The sequence below is a fragment of the Triturus cristatus genome, chromosome 1_2, assembly GCF_964204655.1.
Source record: "Triturus cristatus chromosome 1_2, aTriCri1.1, whole genome shotgun sequence".
NCBI lineage: Eukaryota > Metazoa > Chordata > Amphibia > Caudata > Salamandridae > Triturus > Triturus cristatus.
The window spans coordinates 519,048,061-519,067,274 of record NC_140580.1 but is presented as its reverse complement, the minus strand read 5'-3'; the positions used below and the strand labels follow the sequence as shown (position 1 = coordinate 519,067,274).

At 43.0% G+C, this 19,214-nt stretch overlaps 1 protein-coding gene across 2 annotated transcripts in view; it reads left to right on the top strand.

Annotated features, from left to right (window-relative positions):
• The window catches only part of EDRF1 (erythroid differentiation regulatory factor 1), a 412,080-nt gene that overhangs the window by 176,123 nt on the left and 216,743 nt on the right, over window positions 1-19,214 (top strand). For both annotated transcript variants that reach the window (XM_085606261.1, XM_085606259.1), the window contains 2 exons: window positions 18,129-18,276; window positions 18,444-18,552. In XM_085606261.1, coding sequence (XP_085462387.1) covers window positions 18,129-18,276; window positions 18,444-18,552 — 257 coding nt within the window. The remainder of the gene's footprint in view (window positions 1-18,128; window positions 18,277-18,443; window positions 18,553-19,214) is intronic.

Below are 19,214 nucleotides of genomic sequence, written 5' to 3'. Positions count from 1 at the left end.
CTGGGGCATTTGCGTAGTGTAAGCTGAGTTGGTCTTCAGAGAAGTGCCCTGGCACTTTGTTTTTTACAAATTAAGCACTGGTTTCCACTCTTCTTAGCTCAAAAATGGACTACTGTGATGCACTCTTCATTAATATTCAGAAAAGGTTCTTAAACAAACTACAGATTCTGAAGAATGCTGCTGCCTGACGGCTCTTAGGTATTCCCAAACACAAGTCTGCTTCACAAGCCTTCGTCCAGCTTCACTGGTTCTCCATCAAGTAGCGTATAGATTTCAAGGCCCTCTGCATCACATTTAAATCCTTGCATAATCTTGGTCCTGAATGTCTCATACAACGTTTTCAGCGTTAAATTCCCACCAGACCTCTTAGGTCATACTCACCTTTTAACTTTGTTTTCCCTAAATTTAAAAGATCAAACTGGGGTGGCAGGAGCTCCAAGCTTTGGACTTCTATGCCTCTTGATATGAAAAATAAGTCAGATTTGCTTGCTTTTAGAAAAGCCTGAAAATTGTGGCTTTTCTATCTTTAAGAATCAGGTATTGGGTCTACCCTTCCATGCCTGTGTGGTTGTTTTCCTCCCTAGACACCTCTGGGTATTAGATCACTCTATTAATGTTATTTTAATTTAATTTCATTACATCATCCAGACTTGGATGTCGAGATGCTACCCGAGGCTCAGCCCAACCGAGACAGAATTACTGTTGTATCCCGAAAACAACAAGAAACAGTACAGATCTGGCTCAGTGAAATGAACCTTGACAGCTTCAAACCCCAACTTTCACTGAATTCTAAATCTCTTGATTTTGTTCTGGACACCAACATACCTTGAAGGAACATATTCCTAAAAGTACAAATATAGCCTTGTACCAGCTCTCTATTCTAAAGTAAGTGAAGCCATATCTTCAAAAAAGTGACTTCAGAGCTGCTGTTCTCTTACTCTCGCATCTGAATGGTGGTAATGCTCTACTCCATGGCCTTCCAGATCCACAGTGGCACCCCTAAAGGGTATACTGTACACCGCAGCACATCTCATCTAGGCCCTGAAGAAATATGAGCACACCCATGCTGATGAAAATACATTGGCTCCCCTTGCCGGTCTGTACCCTTTTCAAAAGCAGTTCCATAATTCAAAGCCATCGTGACTCCGCAATCCAGCCTATCTTGAAAACAAGCTCGCCATCTCTGGTAGTTTTCAACATACGTGCATCCGTACCACCATCAGACTTCAGACTAAGAAGTGTAAAAAAGACAAAGCAAGGTAGCAGGCCTCCTTTTCCATCTATACACCCAGGATCTGGAACAGCATCCCCGTATTCATCAGGGCTAACACACTGCTACTCCAATGTAGGAAAGAGTGGGAGACTCACCTCTTCCAAGAACACTGCATCACAGTGCATTAACTGACCATAACCCAACTATCTATCCTTTAACTTGTTGCCTTTATAGTTGCCTTTGATCATATACTGCATTCGGCTGCCTTTTAGTTTGACTTGAGCTGTGGAAATACCATATACATATAACAAACCTACACTTGCAACCTTATTTGTTTAAAAAGCATGGTTCCACAAGAAGGCAGTAGTGGCCCATCTGGAATCGCAATTTATTGTACTGGTAATAAAATACGTAATGATTGTTTATGCCCATTGCAGTACATTGCATAACTAAGTAAAAGAAAAATACAAAAATGTTCTTACCATATGAGAATATAGTACTGTATGTAATGTATTATTGATTTTCATGCTCTTTGCCTTGGACCATTTACAAACTGTGACAGTGTTTTGTTAATAATAAAAAGAATATTATAAAAAGAACAAAACATGCAATCCACCCTTATTAGCTTTGCTAAGTTAGTTTTTGTTAGATTTGTTTGTTCACATTTTCCAGTTTAGATAGCTTACAACAGTTTTTGGTTGGTATCGAGTAGTCCATTTTCATCTCATGTAAATATTTAACATTTTGTGATCACCTTTAAAGTATTCCCTTCCCAGAATTCCTGTTTCACATGTTTTTGTTAGAAAGCATACTGGTACATGTATGCTGTGTGCTTCCGATCCACGTATTTTTCTGAATTTTATTTCAGTCTTTGACTTTAATTCTTTAAAAAAACATTTTTCTTTAAAGTGTCTCCATTTATCTTCTTTTCATTAATTGTCCTTTCCCCACTTCACATTAGTGCCACAGCAGTTTTGAGGCTCAGGAGAAGTTTATTGCAAGTACTGGAAAAAAATGATTAATCCGTTGTCATCCAGATGAGGTTTCTTACTTCCATGTCTATTAAATGACTTTTGAGTCACTCACTTACCTTTCTGCTAGTGTATGAATATTGCACTATTTCTACACATAATCCCTTGTATATGAAATGATATTTCCAATCAAGTCATCCGCCTCCTTTGTAGAGCTAAAAAACATAGTTTTGCCTTCATGTATCTCCTTCAGTTTATCCAGGTCCTACTAAATAAAACCTTTTACTCAAAACTCCTAAAGCTTTGTACACATTTCTGTGGCTTTTCTTATAATATCTGATCTAGCATAACCAGCATTTCACATAGGTTTCTCTTTTGTGGGTTTATGTCTTATGGTCCCCTTCTTGTTGATGCTTGCACGTTCTCAATACCTCTATTTCTACAGTCAGTGTAACTCTGTCTAGGATAAGTTCATATTATTTTCTAGGAATGTGTCCCTTACAGTCCACTCACACCTTATCCACCTGTATTGGTATGTATTTTCTCCTTACCATGATTTTGTTTAAATCTTTTTATTGACATTTTATATTCATATAACACGAACAGTGCAATGACACCATATTCTATGACAACATGCAGGCAATGTGGTTCTGAGTACACATTATTGTGAAAGCAAGTTAATTGGCGAGTGCAACGTTTCAAATAGACACTGAAAGAATCGCATTACAATAATCTTAATGGTGTTGAGGAGACATTGTAATATGTCTCACACTTACATTCTAAACATGGTGCATTACGTGATTAAACTGTGTACGTAGGGTACAACAAAATGAGGGCAAAGTAATCAAATTAGGGATTGGGTAGTCGCCAGCGACCTGTTGCCTAGTGTGTTGAGGAGGGAGAGTCCTGCTAAAACCTATTGGTGACCGCTCCTTGATGTTGGGTCTTAGGCTATGTGAGTGGGGCCTGATCTTCCTAGTCTTCTTTACCCGTACTCTCAGAAGCTAAATGTTGGGTTAATTGGTCACGCTCCTCCTACTGAGGCTCCTCTGCGGTAGCATCCAAGCCTTGCAAGATCTTCTCCTTACCATGATGCATAGTTTTGCCCATATTGCCTCCCCCATACCTCCCCCTTAACCCCCAAACCACTTGGTATAAATAAAGATCTTTCTTTTTTTCTTACTGTTTTTAAAGTGTACTTGGGGTATAACCGAACATTCAATTTAGATTCTGTATTTAATTCTGTTTCTAGCTCAGTCCTAATAATTGTGCTTTATATATTAGTGTAATACCGATCGCTCAGGCTCTTTGTGCATTTTGTATTTTATAGATCTCAAACCCTATGTTTATTCAATAGTGGCCCTTCTTTATCTCTGTTTAGTACTTCGTTAAGGCTACTACATGATAAGTAGTGACTTTTTTTGATAGCTGTGCCTAGTATTATAGCCGCTGTGTCAAATATCTCTGCTCGTTGTGTTGATCCTGCATCTTCAAAATAGACCTGATTTTTCTCCCTGGGCCTTTGTGTAATTTCAGAGACTGAACTCGGCCTTACTACATCTCCATGAGTACTGCAGAATTTTCTGTTTCCTTCCTACCACTACCCATTTTCATGTTTGAATTACCATTGAATCACACTGTCACCGATGTCTAGAATCTCCTATGCTCATGGACACAGACAATACTTATCTCCAGGGACCACCACAGGGCATAGGATCTGAACTGTAATGAGCAGGGCATTTTTTATAAAGAAACTTTATTAGCATTTTCAATTATTCCACAACTATTCATTACACAACATGACCGAATTTTATGGGTAGGCATTTGCCATCTCACCAGAACACCAGCATCTTATTTAACAGCCCTCATCAACCATCTCTTCCACCTCCACCTCTGTGTTGTGTACCACTTTTTCTGCCCACATCCGTCCTGGCCATTTTGCTGCCACACAAGTCTGACATTCTACAGCATGTCTCCTCATGCAGATCCCTGGATTAAGGGTTGGATTAGCCTCAGGTGGCACGTTACATCAATTCAACACTGATTGGACCATGCATTACAGGGCCTTTGATTTTAAAAGTAAATGGGGGGGGGGGGGGGCTAATCCTTAAAATAGCTATTAAAAATAAGTCAACGTGTTCACTTGCTTTTTTGTCAGATAGTTGCCTTTTAGTCCAAGCTTGTCTTATAAGGCTATCAGTCATCCCCAGAATCTCTCCTACTGCTCACACAATTGGCATCTTCTTCATTCCACCACTTTCATGCAGGGTGGTCATGGGATATGTTTGTGTGGCATGGAAACGTATGCTTTGTGCTGTCTTCGTACAATATTCCCACTTAGTCTATCAAATTCTCCAGTATTGGATCTTTAATTTATTCACATGCTTGAATAATTTCCCATCATCAAAGTGGGAGTCCCACGGTTGAATTGTAAAGCAGTACAGCATGCAATACATAGTCTATATCACCCAGAAAACATTCACTTCATTAGCTTATCCTCATCCTTTACAAGGAACCAAACATCATCCAATCAGGTGACCGCATCCTCTAGAACACTCCCCCTAGAGTCTTCATTCCCTCAGATTTTCTACCTCACATCTTGTGAAGGGAGTCTCTATGAGATCTGCTCAGTTTATCACCAGTTTTTTCTAATTATAAAAGGCTTTTTTTATCAGGAAAGACTGTTCTAACTTGCACCTGCCAAGATCTGACTATTCAGAATGTCAAATTCAGCAAATAAGGGACTATTCAGATCTTGTTGAACTTGTAAATAAAGGAGATTTCTTTAGGAAGACCCATATAATGGGCGTATTTTTGTCTTAATCCTTCACCCAAGGTAAAAGATTGTAAAGTATTCCGTACCTTTTCTTCTAAGACTCTTAAAGATAGAAAGGGGAGGCTTCTTATATGGCACCAAACATTTTAATCTAAGGAGACTTTTATTTCAATGGAGGATAGTGAAGATTCCTCAAACTAGAAGTAATGTCACGGAAAAGAGAAAGTTCGCATGATTAGAGATCTTCAGAGCCACCAAAAAGTCATTAAAAAATAAAAGACCCATCATGAATCTTCAAGAGAGCAGAGAACATTAGAAGAGCACTCTCATAAACAGAAAAAAGGAGAAAATCTCCCTAGAAAAAGTAAGATCTGAGCCTTCCACTCCCTCCCCTAGTTTGGTATTACATTGGAAAAAACACTCCTCAGAGCCATCAACAGTAACTGGTAAATCAGCCTTAAAATTGATATTGCCGACAACGTCGTTGACATCCACACTGACGATTATGTCAGCATAGACATTGACAACGTCGACTCTCATACAAACGACAACAACTACATCGATGATAATGACACTGTCGATGGCAACAGCGCTGTTGACGCAGACACTGTTGACGTAGATACTGTCAACGTAGATGCTGTTCACGAAGACACCGTCAACGACGGTAAGAATGTCTGTGAAGAAACCATCGACAATGCTCTTTGACAGAAAAGAGGTCTCAGTCAACTATAAAAATTGCAGTTGGATCGTCAATTACATAGTCGATGAAGTGCAAAAATATAATAGGACACTTTACTGCCAGAGCACCAGAGTTTACCTCTCCAAGCAGAGTTTCTTCTCTCCCGCCAAGCTACTTATTAGATAAAGAGAATAATCGGATGATGAATGACCGTTTGAAATGGCCCATAGTCCATCCAAACTCAGTGGTAAGTATCAGGAGAAAGGTGAATAGGAATACTATGACCAGTATTATTCCTCAGGACCACAACATTTCATAGAGAAACCTGCTCAGTATATGGACCAATTATAGCATTATGGTTGTCCTCCACTTCAATAGGGCATGGCTCAGGTACCAATAACTTTAGTACAAGACCTCCAAGATTATTACAGAAAGTTTCCAGAACCTACAAAGGCTGCATCTCCATCACAGACAATGCGTCTGCCACAATCTCCTCTAGTAAAAAAAAAAGAAAACACTCTGCATACTTTACGCCTCGGACACCCCAGAGAACTCCATCTTTGAACATTGCAGTGTCGCCCATGGATGAGACAGTCTCCTCGAATGAGTATAGAGAAGAAGGGGGGAATCCCCGACAACCAATCAACACCCAATAAGTGGAATGATTATATATTTCCAGCACCATCTCTGCCTGCACCACAACTAGTGGATTCTCCAACAGATGACATCAGAGTATTTCATAATTTGATGGAAAGTGCCTCAAAGTTTTCAATTGCCGGTGACTGTCAAACACTCGGATTGTTTTTATATGACTTTCAGGAACCTGCTAAAAAATCAGTTAAGGCAATCCCTATAATAAATGTTATTTGGGAGAAAGGTGTTAAGATAATGACGAACCCAGCTACAGACTCTGCAGTTTTACCTAGATTAAATAAAAAATATAAAGCACCAGAAAACTCACTAGCATGCCCGATTGGCCATCCAAAACCAGATTCTGTAGTGACTAAAGCAGCTCAACGTCCCTCCAAGAATCCATACACGCCCACCTTGATACCACCCAATAGAGAAGGCCAGTGCTTAGACAACATTGAGAAATGCTTTTCCACGATGTCAGCAACTACTGTTCGTGCAACCAATTAATTGGCTATTCTTGGCGGTATGGCAGACAAATGTGGTCAGACATCGCCACACACATATTTCTCTTGCCGGAAGTTGCGAGAGAAGAAGCAAAAAAGATCCTACCGGAGTGGGAGAGAACTTCCTCAGAAATAATAGACTGTGTGATGGATATTACGTTGACGGGTTTTCACTAGCTAACATGAGCTGCTATTTTTAGAAGAGAAGAATGGTTGAAAGCCACATCGTTCAGACCAGAAGTTCAGAACAAGATATTGTACATGATGGGGAAGCATTGTTTGGCAAGCATGTGGACGATGCCTAACAGGCGATTGAAGCAGATATGGATACTGCAAGATCTCTAGGTACCCTACAGATGAGGAAGCTACCCTTTTGAGGTGGAAGAGCTTTATGTGCATATAGAGAAGGATATCGACCATAGAGATGTAAACAATATCAGCCATTCAACAACCGTATTGGTTTCATATGCACAACAGCAATTTAGACAACTGCCAACAGAAGCATACCAAACAAGCTCCGAGAGGGAAGCACACTTCTCGAGGTAGGGGCACAGGTCTAAAACGGTGATAAACTGAGGGTGCCAGCTATGCTCATCCCACCAATCAATTGGGGCAAAAATCTCACATTATTTACATCAGTGGAAATGGATAACCTCAGACAGGTGGGTTTTCGACTTAATCATCTACGGTCTGTCATACCTGCAGCTTTCGACTCGGTGTCTCATCCTATTTTGATAGAAAGACTGAGATCAATTGGCCTGAAGGGCACTTCCTTTGAATGGCTGGTCTCCATTCTGAAAACAAGATCTTTCCAAGTATTCTCGTCTGATTCTCGGTCAGAGACCTGTACCCTCCCCTCAGGGTTCTGCACTAAGTCCCTTGTTATTTAACCTTCACGTACGTCCATTAGCAGATGTGGTGGAGAGCTGTGGCCTCACACTTTTTTCATCCGCTGATGACACCCAAATTATTTTTTCACTGTCTTCCCATCAGAAACACCGTGCTGAGACAATTAATTATGGTCTCCAGCGGATTGCCGCATGAATGGTTGGCATTCTTAAACTGAACGGTGACAAAACTGAGGGTTCGAGGCATATGAGCTGCAGATTGTACACTTTTGCATAGATCGCCATCTGGTGTTGGGCCCGGATGTTTGCAGTTTGTTTTTGTTCTTGGACAGTCTTTGGAAGTCACGAGTTCGGTGACTCCTCCTTCGGTCCGTACTGCGCATGGGCTTCGGCTCCATCCTCAGATTGTTTTTTTCCGCCATCGGGCTCGGATGTGATACTTCATGCTCCGGCTTCGAACTTTTCCAGTTCCAGCCTCGACGGAAAATCCTCGTCCATCGAGATTCTTCATCGATCAACTTCTTCATCTCTCTTAGAGGCACTTTCTCCATTCCACACATCGGCACCGGCCTTCGGGCCCTCCTCGACTCCGGTCCCGGCCGATGGAAAGGACTCAGTTCAAAAAGTGCCCAAAATGTGGGTCTAAATTTCCCCACACCGACCTCCATCAGGTGTGTAACCTTTGCCTCTCTCCCGAACACGAGGCCCGAGACTGCCCCGCCTGCAAGTCTTTTCGATCGAAAAAGACTATCCGGGATCGAAGAGCTCGACGCACCATGGCGCACTCATCGACCTCGGCTCCACCGGACATCTTCGGAGACGACATCGGAGCTTCGGGGCAACAACACACCGAGCAGGAGGAAGATATCGTCAGCGCTTCCGAGGCCGACGACTCCGACCTGGAGGACATCACACCGGCGCAGAGGGTCGTGAGTACTCTACCCCCTCCCACCCCCGCGCCCATATCGAAAGAGACTCCGGTTACACCTTCGCCTCCGGGCCTAGGGAAAACCAAACATACAGCTTCTATCACCCCACCTTCGGGCCCGGTGTCGAAGCATCACAAGTCTCACGGCGGCTCGGGCTCGAGCCAACCTACTCCTGGTGCCGACAAACACCGTTCGGCACTGAAGAAAGTGACACCCAGTTCGGCTCCGAAGCCACCGGTGCCGAAGCCTGGGCTCTCGGTGCCGACAAAACACAAGCATAAATCCCTCGGCACCGACGCTCCCGCGCCGAAGCCTACCTCGACACCGAAAAAACCGGAGGTTCCAAAAAAGCATGGCGCAGAGAAACCACCCAAGTCCTCGGCTCCGAAAACATCGGCGCCAGCAGACGATTCGGTGCCAGCGGAACTATTTACACCTGATCCTTCTCAAAAAACCTTAACAAAAGGATCCAAAGACTGGGCTCTTGATTTTGTATATCAAGAAAAGACGTCTTGACAAACCAGCTCCTCCTCCACCGCCAAAACGGAAGGACTCTGCCACATCTCCTTTCAGAGTGCCCTCTCCACCACCTCCTACATCTCCTCCACCTCCTCCACCTCTACCACCTCCTCTCCCTCCCAGGTTTCCACCACCCTTACCTCATCACTCCCCAACCCCGTCTCCAGAACCTGATTACGGGGATCCAGATTATGATCCAGCGGACGCCCCGCTGGACCCCACACCCCCAAGGACCCCAGACCCATGGGAGGATTACCAAAACCCTGACATACCAGATGTGCCTCTGGATGACACCTATCCATCCAGGCCATCTCCCCCGGAGGACTCACTAGGGTTTCACCACTTAGTGCAGCGAGCAGCACACTATCATGGGGTAGAACTACATAGCGAACCAGTTGAAGAAGATTTCTTACTGGATACGTTTGATATTCAGGATAAATCTACAGCCATCTTGCCCATGCTTAAGTGTGTTACCAAACATGCAGCAGAGGTGTTCAAGGACCCAGTCAGGGCCAGGGTCTTAAACCCCAGAATAGAAAAAAAGTACAAGGCAGCCCCCACAGATCCTGCATACATTAAAGGACCTGCTCCTTTAGATTCACTAGTTGTGTCCACAGCTAGAAAGCGGTCCAACTCCCAGTCATCAGGTGAGGCTCCACCACCAGATAAGTTGTCAAAACTCTTAGATGCGTCTGGTAAACGCACTGCCTCGCAAGCCGCAAACATTTGGCGTATTGCGAATACACAGGCGCTGCTTGCGCGTTATGACAGAGCACACTACGATGAGCTAGAGGCTCTTATGCAACACCTCCCAGAGAAACACAAACGTAGAGCTCATGAACTAATACAGGAGGGTAAGCTCATTACTAACACCTCCATTAAATGTGCCCTCGACGCAGCGGACACTGCTTCTAGAGCTATAAATACTAGTGTCCTGCTTCGCCGTCATGCCTGGCTCAGGATCTCGGGGTTTAAGCCAGAAGTCCAGGCATCCATACTAAATCACCCCTTTGACCAACAACACCTATTTGGGCCAAAGGTGGACGAAGCATTAGAAAAAATGAAAAAGGACACGGACACAGCAAAGTCTATGGGGGCATTACAATCCCAAACCCCTAGACGCTCCTTTCGGCGTTCGTCCTTTCGTAGCACAGGCAGAGGTTACTCCACCGATAGTGCCTCTACCTCCTACAAGTCCCCTCCTCAAACTACCTTCTCAAAGGGCTACCAAAGAGGTGGATACAGGGGCAACAACAATAAGGGCAGGGGCAAAACCAACATCACCCGTTCTGCCACACCGCCCACACAATGACTTCCCCTCGCTCCCCCCAGACCATCCCACTCCGGTCGGGGGCAGACTACAAAACTTTATTCACACCTGGGAGTCCATAACATCGGACAAATGGGTGACCCAAATTATTCGGTCAGGGTACTGTCTCGAACTAACATCTACCCCACCCAATATTCCACCAAGGCACTGTACAATGTCACAGGAACATTCCACACTGCTCAAACAGGAGGTGAACTCCCTCCTCCAAAAACACGCTATAGAGCAAGTCCCCGTCAATCAGCAAAATTTAGGGGTCTACTCTCTGTATTTTCTAATACCAAAGAAAGACGGGACCCTGTGGCCCATTCTGGACCTCCGGCCTCTAAATGCATACATACATTCGGACCATTTCCACATGGTCACCCTCCAACAAGTTCTCCCACTCCTCTGTCAGGGAGACTTTCTCACTACATTGGACTTGAAAGACGCATACTTTCATATTCCAATACACCCTTCTCACAGGAAGTACCTCAGGTTTGTGGTGGACGGTCAGCATTACCAATTCAAGGTTCTCCCCTTCGGGATCACAACCGCACCACGGGTGTTTACCAAATGCCTAGCGGTAGTAGCAGCACACCTCAGACGCCAACACATTCACGTCTTCCCTTACTTAGATGACTGGCTGATAAAAGCCGCGTCCTACAACCCAACCAATGTGTGCAACATACAAACAGCACCATCCAACTGCTCCACCAGCTAGGCTTCACGGTGAACTATCAAAAGTCCCACCTCATACCATCTCACACAAAGCAATATCTCGGGGCCACTATAGACACCTCCAAGGGTATAGCCTATCCCAATTCAGCCAGAATCGCAAGCATACAAGCCTTGCGCCAAACATTCATTGCTCAGCACTCTCTCCCAGCAAGAGTGTTCATGAAGCTAATAGGGATGATGGCATCTTGCATCTTCATAGTGCCCCATGCAAGACTCCACATGCGTCCACTCCAAGAGTGCCTAGCACGGCAGTGGAACCAGGCCCAGGGAAAGCTGACGGATCTGGTGTTGGTGAACGGCCGCACCCATCACTCTCTGCAGTGGTGGAACACCACAAACCTTTCCAAAGGGCGGCTGTTCCTGGACCCGGTTCCTCAGGTGATTCTAACAGCGGACGCATAGCTCTCCGGCTGGGGAGCGCACCTCCTACACCTCACAATGCAAGGTCTATGGACGCCACAGCAAAAGTCGCTCCACATCAACCATCTGGAGCTATTGGCGATCTTTCTAGCCCTAAAATCCTTTCAGAAACAAATTTCAGCCAAAGCAGTCCTCATTCGCACAGACAATATGACTGCAATGCATTATATTCAAAAACAGGGGGGGACACGCTCTCCCCAGCTCTCCCGCTTAGCACAGAGCATATGGAGATGGGCAATTCCACAAAAAATCTTTCTCCTGGCACAACACGTCCCAGGCATACAAAACAACATGGCAGATCTGCTCAGCAGACAAACGCAACAAATACACGAATGGGAACTGCATCCACAAGTTCTTCGCCCATTCTTCCGCAAGTGGGGGCATCCTCAGATAGACCTCTTCGCCACCCACGAAAACAAAAAATGCCCAAGCTTCGCAGCCAGATACCCACACCCATTGTCCAAAGGCAATGCGATATGGATGAACTGGTCAGGCAAATTTGCATACGCCTTTCCACCTCTCCCGCTAATTCCATTAGTGGTAAGGAAGCTACAACAGCACTCCCTCACACTCATTCTGGTAGCCCCAACATGGGCCAGGCAGCCGTGGTACACCACACTATTACAGCTATCGGTGGTACCACATCAAAAACTGCACCTGTCCCCATGCCTCCTAACTCAGAACCATGGAGAAATCAGGCACCCGGACCCAGCTCAGCTCAACCTTGCGATCTGGCTCCTGAAATCTTAGAATTTGGGTACCTTAACTTTCCCCCTGATTGCATGAACATTATCAAGGAAGCCAGACGTCCTACCACTCGAGCATGCTATGCCGCAAAGTGGAAGAGATTTGTTGTTTACTGCCGTAACAATACAATCAACCCTTTAGATGCATCCATACAGCACATCATATGCTATCTACTCCATCTTCAAAGGTGTAACCTGGCATATTCATCCATACGCCTACCACTAGCAGCGATTGCTGCTTACCTGCAAAACAGACAGCATTTATCACTGTTCAGAGTGCCCGCTATTAAAGCCTTTATGGAAGGCCTTAAACGAGTAATTCCGCCCAGGGCACCACCTTCCCCTGTATGGAATCTAAATTTAGTTCTTACAAGGCTAATGGGTCCGCCCTTCGAACCAATGCATAAATGTGAGCTACAGTTCCTCACCTGGAAAACAGCTTTCCTCGTAGCTATCACTTCCCTTAGAAGGGTTAGTGAAATACAAGCGTTCACTATACAAGAACCCTTTTTACAGATACATCACACTAAGGTGATACTTCGTACAAATCCAAAATTTCTGCCCAAGGTCATTTCCCCCTTCCATCTTAATCAATCGGTGGAATTACCGGTCTTTTTCTCGCAACCTCAATCTGTTGCGGAAAGGGCTCTACATACACTTGATGTTAAGAGGGCTTTACTGTACTACATACAAAGAACGCAACCTTTCAGGAAGACTAAACAATTGTTTGTCTCCTTCTCTCCACCGCATAAAGGCAACCCCATCTCTAAATCAGGGATAGCTAGGTGGATTGTAAAGTGCATACAAATTTGCTATCACAAGGCAAAAAGAACACTATCTGTTCCACCTAAAGCCCACTCTACAAGAAAGATAGGAGCTTCTATGGCTTTTCTAGGGAACATACCCTTAGATGACATCTGCAAAGCAGCCACATGGTCAACTCCGCACACCTTCACGAAACATTACTGTGTAGACGTGCATTCCAAGCAACAAGCTAGTGTGGGCCAGGCTGTACTAAAGACACTATTTCAAACCGCTGCAACGGATACCGGTGGTCGCCGCTAGGGCTGGGTACTGCTATGTAATCTATGCAAAAGTGTACAATCTGCAGGTCATATGCCTCGAACGGAATATGCTACTTACCAGTATGCATCTGTTCTTGGCATGTAGAGCTGCAGATTTGTACAAGCCCACCCGCCTCCCCGGCTACCTGTATCCGTTCCAGTCTATCTTATTTAGATACAACACACATGGGTTTCTTACTGTTATCACTACGCTCCATCTTTTCCCTGCTGGCGAAAAACAATCTGAGGATGGAGCCGAAGCCCATGCGCAGTACGGACCGAAGGAGGAGTCACCGAACTCGTGACTTCCAAAGACTGTCCAAGAGCAAAAACAAACTGCAAACATCCGGGCCCAACACCAGATGGCGATCTATGCAAAAGTGTACAAATCTGCAGCTCTACATGCCAAGAACAGATGCATACTGGTAAGTAGCATATTCCTTCTGATCTTGGGAAAACATCCACAACTGTGGGGTCCGGAGCACTGGCCGTTCTCCTTAGGCTCTGTCCCTACCCCCTTCTCCAAAAGTGAAAAGCCTGGGCTTCTGGTTAGACGAAAATCTCTCTATGGGTCCCCAAGCGGCCGTAGTTGCATCGTCTTGCTTTTGCAGTCATGAAGTGGGTGAGGAAAATTAGTTGAATCATTTCTCATTCAGCAATGAGAGCATTAATTCAGGCCCTTAGTCATTCGAGATTAGACTATGGAAATGTTTTGTACTTGGGCCCGAACAAGGCAGCTATCCTTCGCCTTCGGTGGTACAAAAAAAAATCTGTGGGCAGGCTTCTCACTCGCTCCTCAATTAGGACTGCAACCTCCCCCATTCTCCAAGAGCTACATTGGTTACCGATTGGAAAAGAATACAATTCAAAGCCCTCTGCATCATGTTCAAAGCTAAGGTAGGGCTTGGCCCCAAATATATACAATAGCTGGTCTCCTTGTATATTCCTTCATGTAACTTAAGATCCGCTAACTAGGGACTATACTGTGTACCGAGAATACATCGGGTACGATTGGGCGGTCGCTCTTTTGCGTACCTATGACAAAAACTATGGAATGCCTTGCCTCAGTATATGAGGAATTTTACCTCACTAATGCAGTTCCGCGAACTCTTAAAAACATGGCGCTTCTAATGGTAGTGTCTTCAGTAACGCCACTGTAGTGCTGGTAAACCTGAATGGTAGCTGCACGCTTTACAAATGGCAAATAATAATTAATATTCACTCAAATACCACCAAACACTCCACCTAAGGGAGCACCCCCTCTTCAGCTACATCTGCTCCAATGATTAATACTAGCCATGCTCAGAAAAAGAGCAATAAAGTATCTTGCACCCAGAAAGTAATAGGTTTCTATTCCTTCTTCTTCTTAATATGATAGAAAACCGGAGAATGGTGACCCATTTTGTATCTGCGAAAGCTACAAGTACCTAATGAAACAATCCTGTCACATGGTTACTCTTCAGGACACCCGGCATCTTCTCAGTCACAGGGATTACATGTCAACTTTTGATATACTGGATGCCTACTGTCATCTCCATTCACCTGAAGCATTGCAAATTTTTGAGATTCAGGGTGGTTGGCACGCAATACCAATTAAAATGCCTCCCTTTTGGGCTGAAATCAGCTCCCCATATTTTTGCAGAATGTTTAGCTCCTATTGCAGCTAAGTTAAGACAGATGGGTTTCCAGTTATCCCCATACCTTAACAATTGGATGATAAAGGTACCAACTTATTGTCCGGCAAGCAAAACAATAAGAGCCTGTCTAGCACTGTTCAACGACCTAGGTCTTACTCTCGATCACCAGAAATCTTCGCTAAATCCTTCAATGAAAATAACATTCCTTGGTAGCAGTTCTGGATACAACTTAAGACAAAGCATTCTTATCACAAGAAAGTCAAAAAAGAAAGTCCAATGTGGTTCGCCTATTCAAGTCACTTCTGGGAATGATGTCCTATGTCATTTCCCTTGTGCCTTTTTTCCGCCTCAGAATGCGACCTTTACAGGAAGAGTTAAACAAGCAATGGATTCAGACACAAGTATCATTTGATGATTTAATCCAGATCACTCCGAACATGACCGCAGCATTACCTTGGTTGATGAAGGCTGCTACTCTTTCAACAGAATTAATTAATTTAATTTTCCTTCCTCAGATACCCAAATTTGTTGTTACCGCAAATGCTTCCCTAGAAGTGTGGGGCACTCACTTAAAGGAATTTGGAAAAAATGGGAAATGGACTCCGCATCGAATGAAACTGCATATAAATTTGTTGGAACTCAATGCCATAGCATTGAGTCACCAATCATTCCTACCCAGGATAAAAGGTTCTTCAGTATTGAGTCACAGAGACAACACCACCAGTATGCATCATATAGAGAAGTAAGGGGATATAAGATCTCTAGCTCTATCGCAGGAAGTGCAAGAAATCTAGAAATAGGCGAAACAACAGCAAATGGCAGTAAGAGCAGAACATGTCCCAGGGACAAACAGTGTTCTGGCAGATACATTGAGCAGAACCAGAAACAACTGTCATGAATGGGAAATCAACCAAGGGTATTCTCAACTTAATTTTTGATTGCTGGGTCAAACTGAATCTAGATCAGTTTGTAACATAGGAAAATCGAAAATGCCAGTTTAACGCAAGTTGGTAGCCACAACAGGGGTCGTGGGGGGAATGCCTTTTCGATCAGATGGTCAGGGATATTCTCTTATGCTTTCCCCCCGATCCCCTTACTTCCAAGACTTCTTCAGTATGAAAATGGAACCGTGCAGTATTTTTCTGATTTCCCCCAGATGACCCAGACAGCATTGGTTAATCAAACTACTACCCTACCGGAGAAGACTCCCATTCAGCTGAAACTTCTATCTACATTACTAATAATGAACCACAACGAAGTACTTCATCCGGACCTGACCTCCTTACAATTAATGGCCTGGCTCCTTAATATAATGAGTTTGCGAGCATGAACATTCCTTAAGACTGTAGAGAAATTCTTGTGAAAGCCACGCTGACACTACTAATAAGACTGTATAAACTGAAGTGGAAGCGTTTCTGTTTTTGGTCCCAAAAATAAAAAAGAATCACCCTATATCAGCACTGTCATAACAAATTCTAGCCAAACTATTACTTTTGGCAAACTCAGGTTTGGCCCATGCTTTATTTAAAGTGCAGTTAGCAGCAATTTCAAGATGTAGATGGTCGTCTGGTTCACCTTCCCTATGGTCTAGTAGGGTGATCAAACAGTTTCTTAAATGTCTTTTCAGAGCCTTTGCTCCTATAAAGAAACCTTCTCCATCTTGACAACTGAATACAGGGCTTGCACAACTGATAAAGGCGCCACTTGAACCTATTCACAAAGCAGATTTGACATTTTTAACATGAAAAATTGCACTTTCATTGACTCTTACATCAGCGAGAAGAGTTTGCGAGATACAGGCCTTCATTATTAAAGAGCCTTTTTATGCAGTTCAAGGATAATAGTTTGGTTCTCCGAACCAATTCCAAATTTATTCCTAAAGTCTAAATAGATTTTCATCTTCTCCTGAAGACATTCTTTTCAAAACCGCAAACAGAAGCCGAAAGATCATTGCACACATTGGACGTTAAAAGATGCCTTAAATTCTGTCTGCTTAGACAAAACAATTTAGGAGAAAAGACCAGCTGCTGGTGGCATTTGGAAATCATCGCAAGGGTCTTCCAGTTTCCAAACCGAGCAAGGTTTGGTGTATTTCAGAGGCTATCCAGCATTGTCACTACCAGACTAGAAGACCTCTAATCGACAAAGTTAACGCACAATATGTTGAGCGGCAACATGAAAGAACAGGTGCACGTTTACACAACATTACTGCCTGAAGTCATCAGAGCACATTGATGAGGGTTTATAAGCAGGCTTACGCCATTTCTTCCAGTAATGTGAGCCTTTTTCTATTTTATTATCGCACCTTTTGCTGTTGTTATGGTACTTATGATTGTACAGATGTTTTAATTGCTAGCTATTCTGAATCAAGCATGTGAATCTATGAAAGATACAGTACTTGAGAAGAAAATGTGTTACTGATCTGTAACTGTAGTTCTTCAGGTTTGGCATCTTTCATAGATTCACATGCGACCTGCCCTCCTCCCGTAGAGGCTCCCCTTTTTGTTATGGAATTACCTTTCCAACTACTGCTTGAAAAGCTGAGGGATTGAAGCCTCAATGGGGAGTTTTCTAGAGGGTGCTGTCTGTTGGCTGAAGTTTAGTTCCTTTATAAATGATGCTGATAAGTTAATGAAGTGGATGTTTTCTAGTTGTTATAGGCTATGTATAGTATTGGTATACTGTACTACCTCATAATTATACCGTGTGCCTCCCACTTCGACGACTAGGAATGAATGATCAAAGCATGTGAATCTGTGAAAGATGCCAATATTTGAGAACTACAATTACAGGTAAATAACGTATGTTCATATTTTAAGATATGGAGTATTTTCATGTTTATATTGTAGATAAGAATCCTTAGTTTGTGTTGAGTGACAAATCTAATGTCTTTTGTCATTTGTTGAAGCAGTGCCATTTCATGGGATGTCTTTATTATAACAGATTTCATATGTTGTCATACTTGTGCAGTATGCATTTTGCCTTAATTTTTGTCCAGGACTGACCGTCAGTGCTTCACTAAATAGCTTAATTTTATAAAATAGATATGAAAATTACTACAGGGGTGTCATTGTTTTAAATATAGATCTGTGATGTGTTTAATGTTTGTGAAAATAAATATTCATTGTACTTTTTATTTACAGAAATATGAAATGATAAAAACAGAAGATATTCCCAATTTGGACAACTCCAACTTCTCAACAAAAGTGGTTAAAGATATTGCACAGAATATTTTATCTTTTCTAAAATCTAATTGTACCAAGGAAGGACACACTTACTGGCTCTTTAAAGGTATTTGTTTATTATGTCTGATCATATTGCTGTTTTTACCATTCAAATGGTTTAATTATCTATCTCACAAGGTGAACTTTAAGGTATATTATTAATTCTGTTCTTATCACTTCAGTTTCATTGTATGCTTTCATATTCTGATTTCATTGTGTATTTTTTTTTTGCAGCCAGTGGAAGTGACATAGTAAAACTATACGATCTCACCACACTTTGCGAGGAAACTGAAGACAAGTACCAAAATCCTTTCACCATGCCTGTAGCAGTCCTTCTGTACAAGTAAGTTGTTCTACTTTTTGAAGTCTTCTTTACATGTTATTTTGCATAACATACTAGACAATGTGTTTTTGGCCCTTCAGCTGCTAAATAATTAGATTACAGCCCTTCATCTATCTGAGAAAAATACATTTATATAAAATAAGTTACGATACACCTATTACATGTTACATGCTTAATATGTATGACAGTTTTGTTTGTAATTCCTGTTCAAATATGTTGCTGCAGTGTTATTTGAAAGTTCCAAACAATGTTAATGTAACATACCTCTTTTCTCCTATAGTGTCCCATTGTTTTTGGGGGGGACAGGGGGCATCGCTTAAGAGGCGGATAGACGTGTTACACATTTAAAGATTTGTCTTCCCCCTAAAACTACATTTTCCAATGGTTTTAAGGGGGATTAGTCTCAAAGGTGTACTCTTATATATTTAACAAATAACTATTGTTGCATGGCTTTGCACAAAATGCAGAAAAGTTGCAGATGCTCACTCTAGAAGTGGATTTCAAATGGTCAGTGATATCAAAAGTTGAACAAGACCAGAGAGGTGGAGACTTGGACACCAAACTACTACAGAGAGAAGCCATGCTCATTATCAAATTTAACACGTCGGTAGACGGATTGAATGAACTCTCCGAGATATACAACTTATGAGTGGCATCCAGGC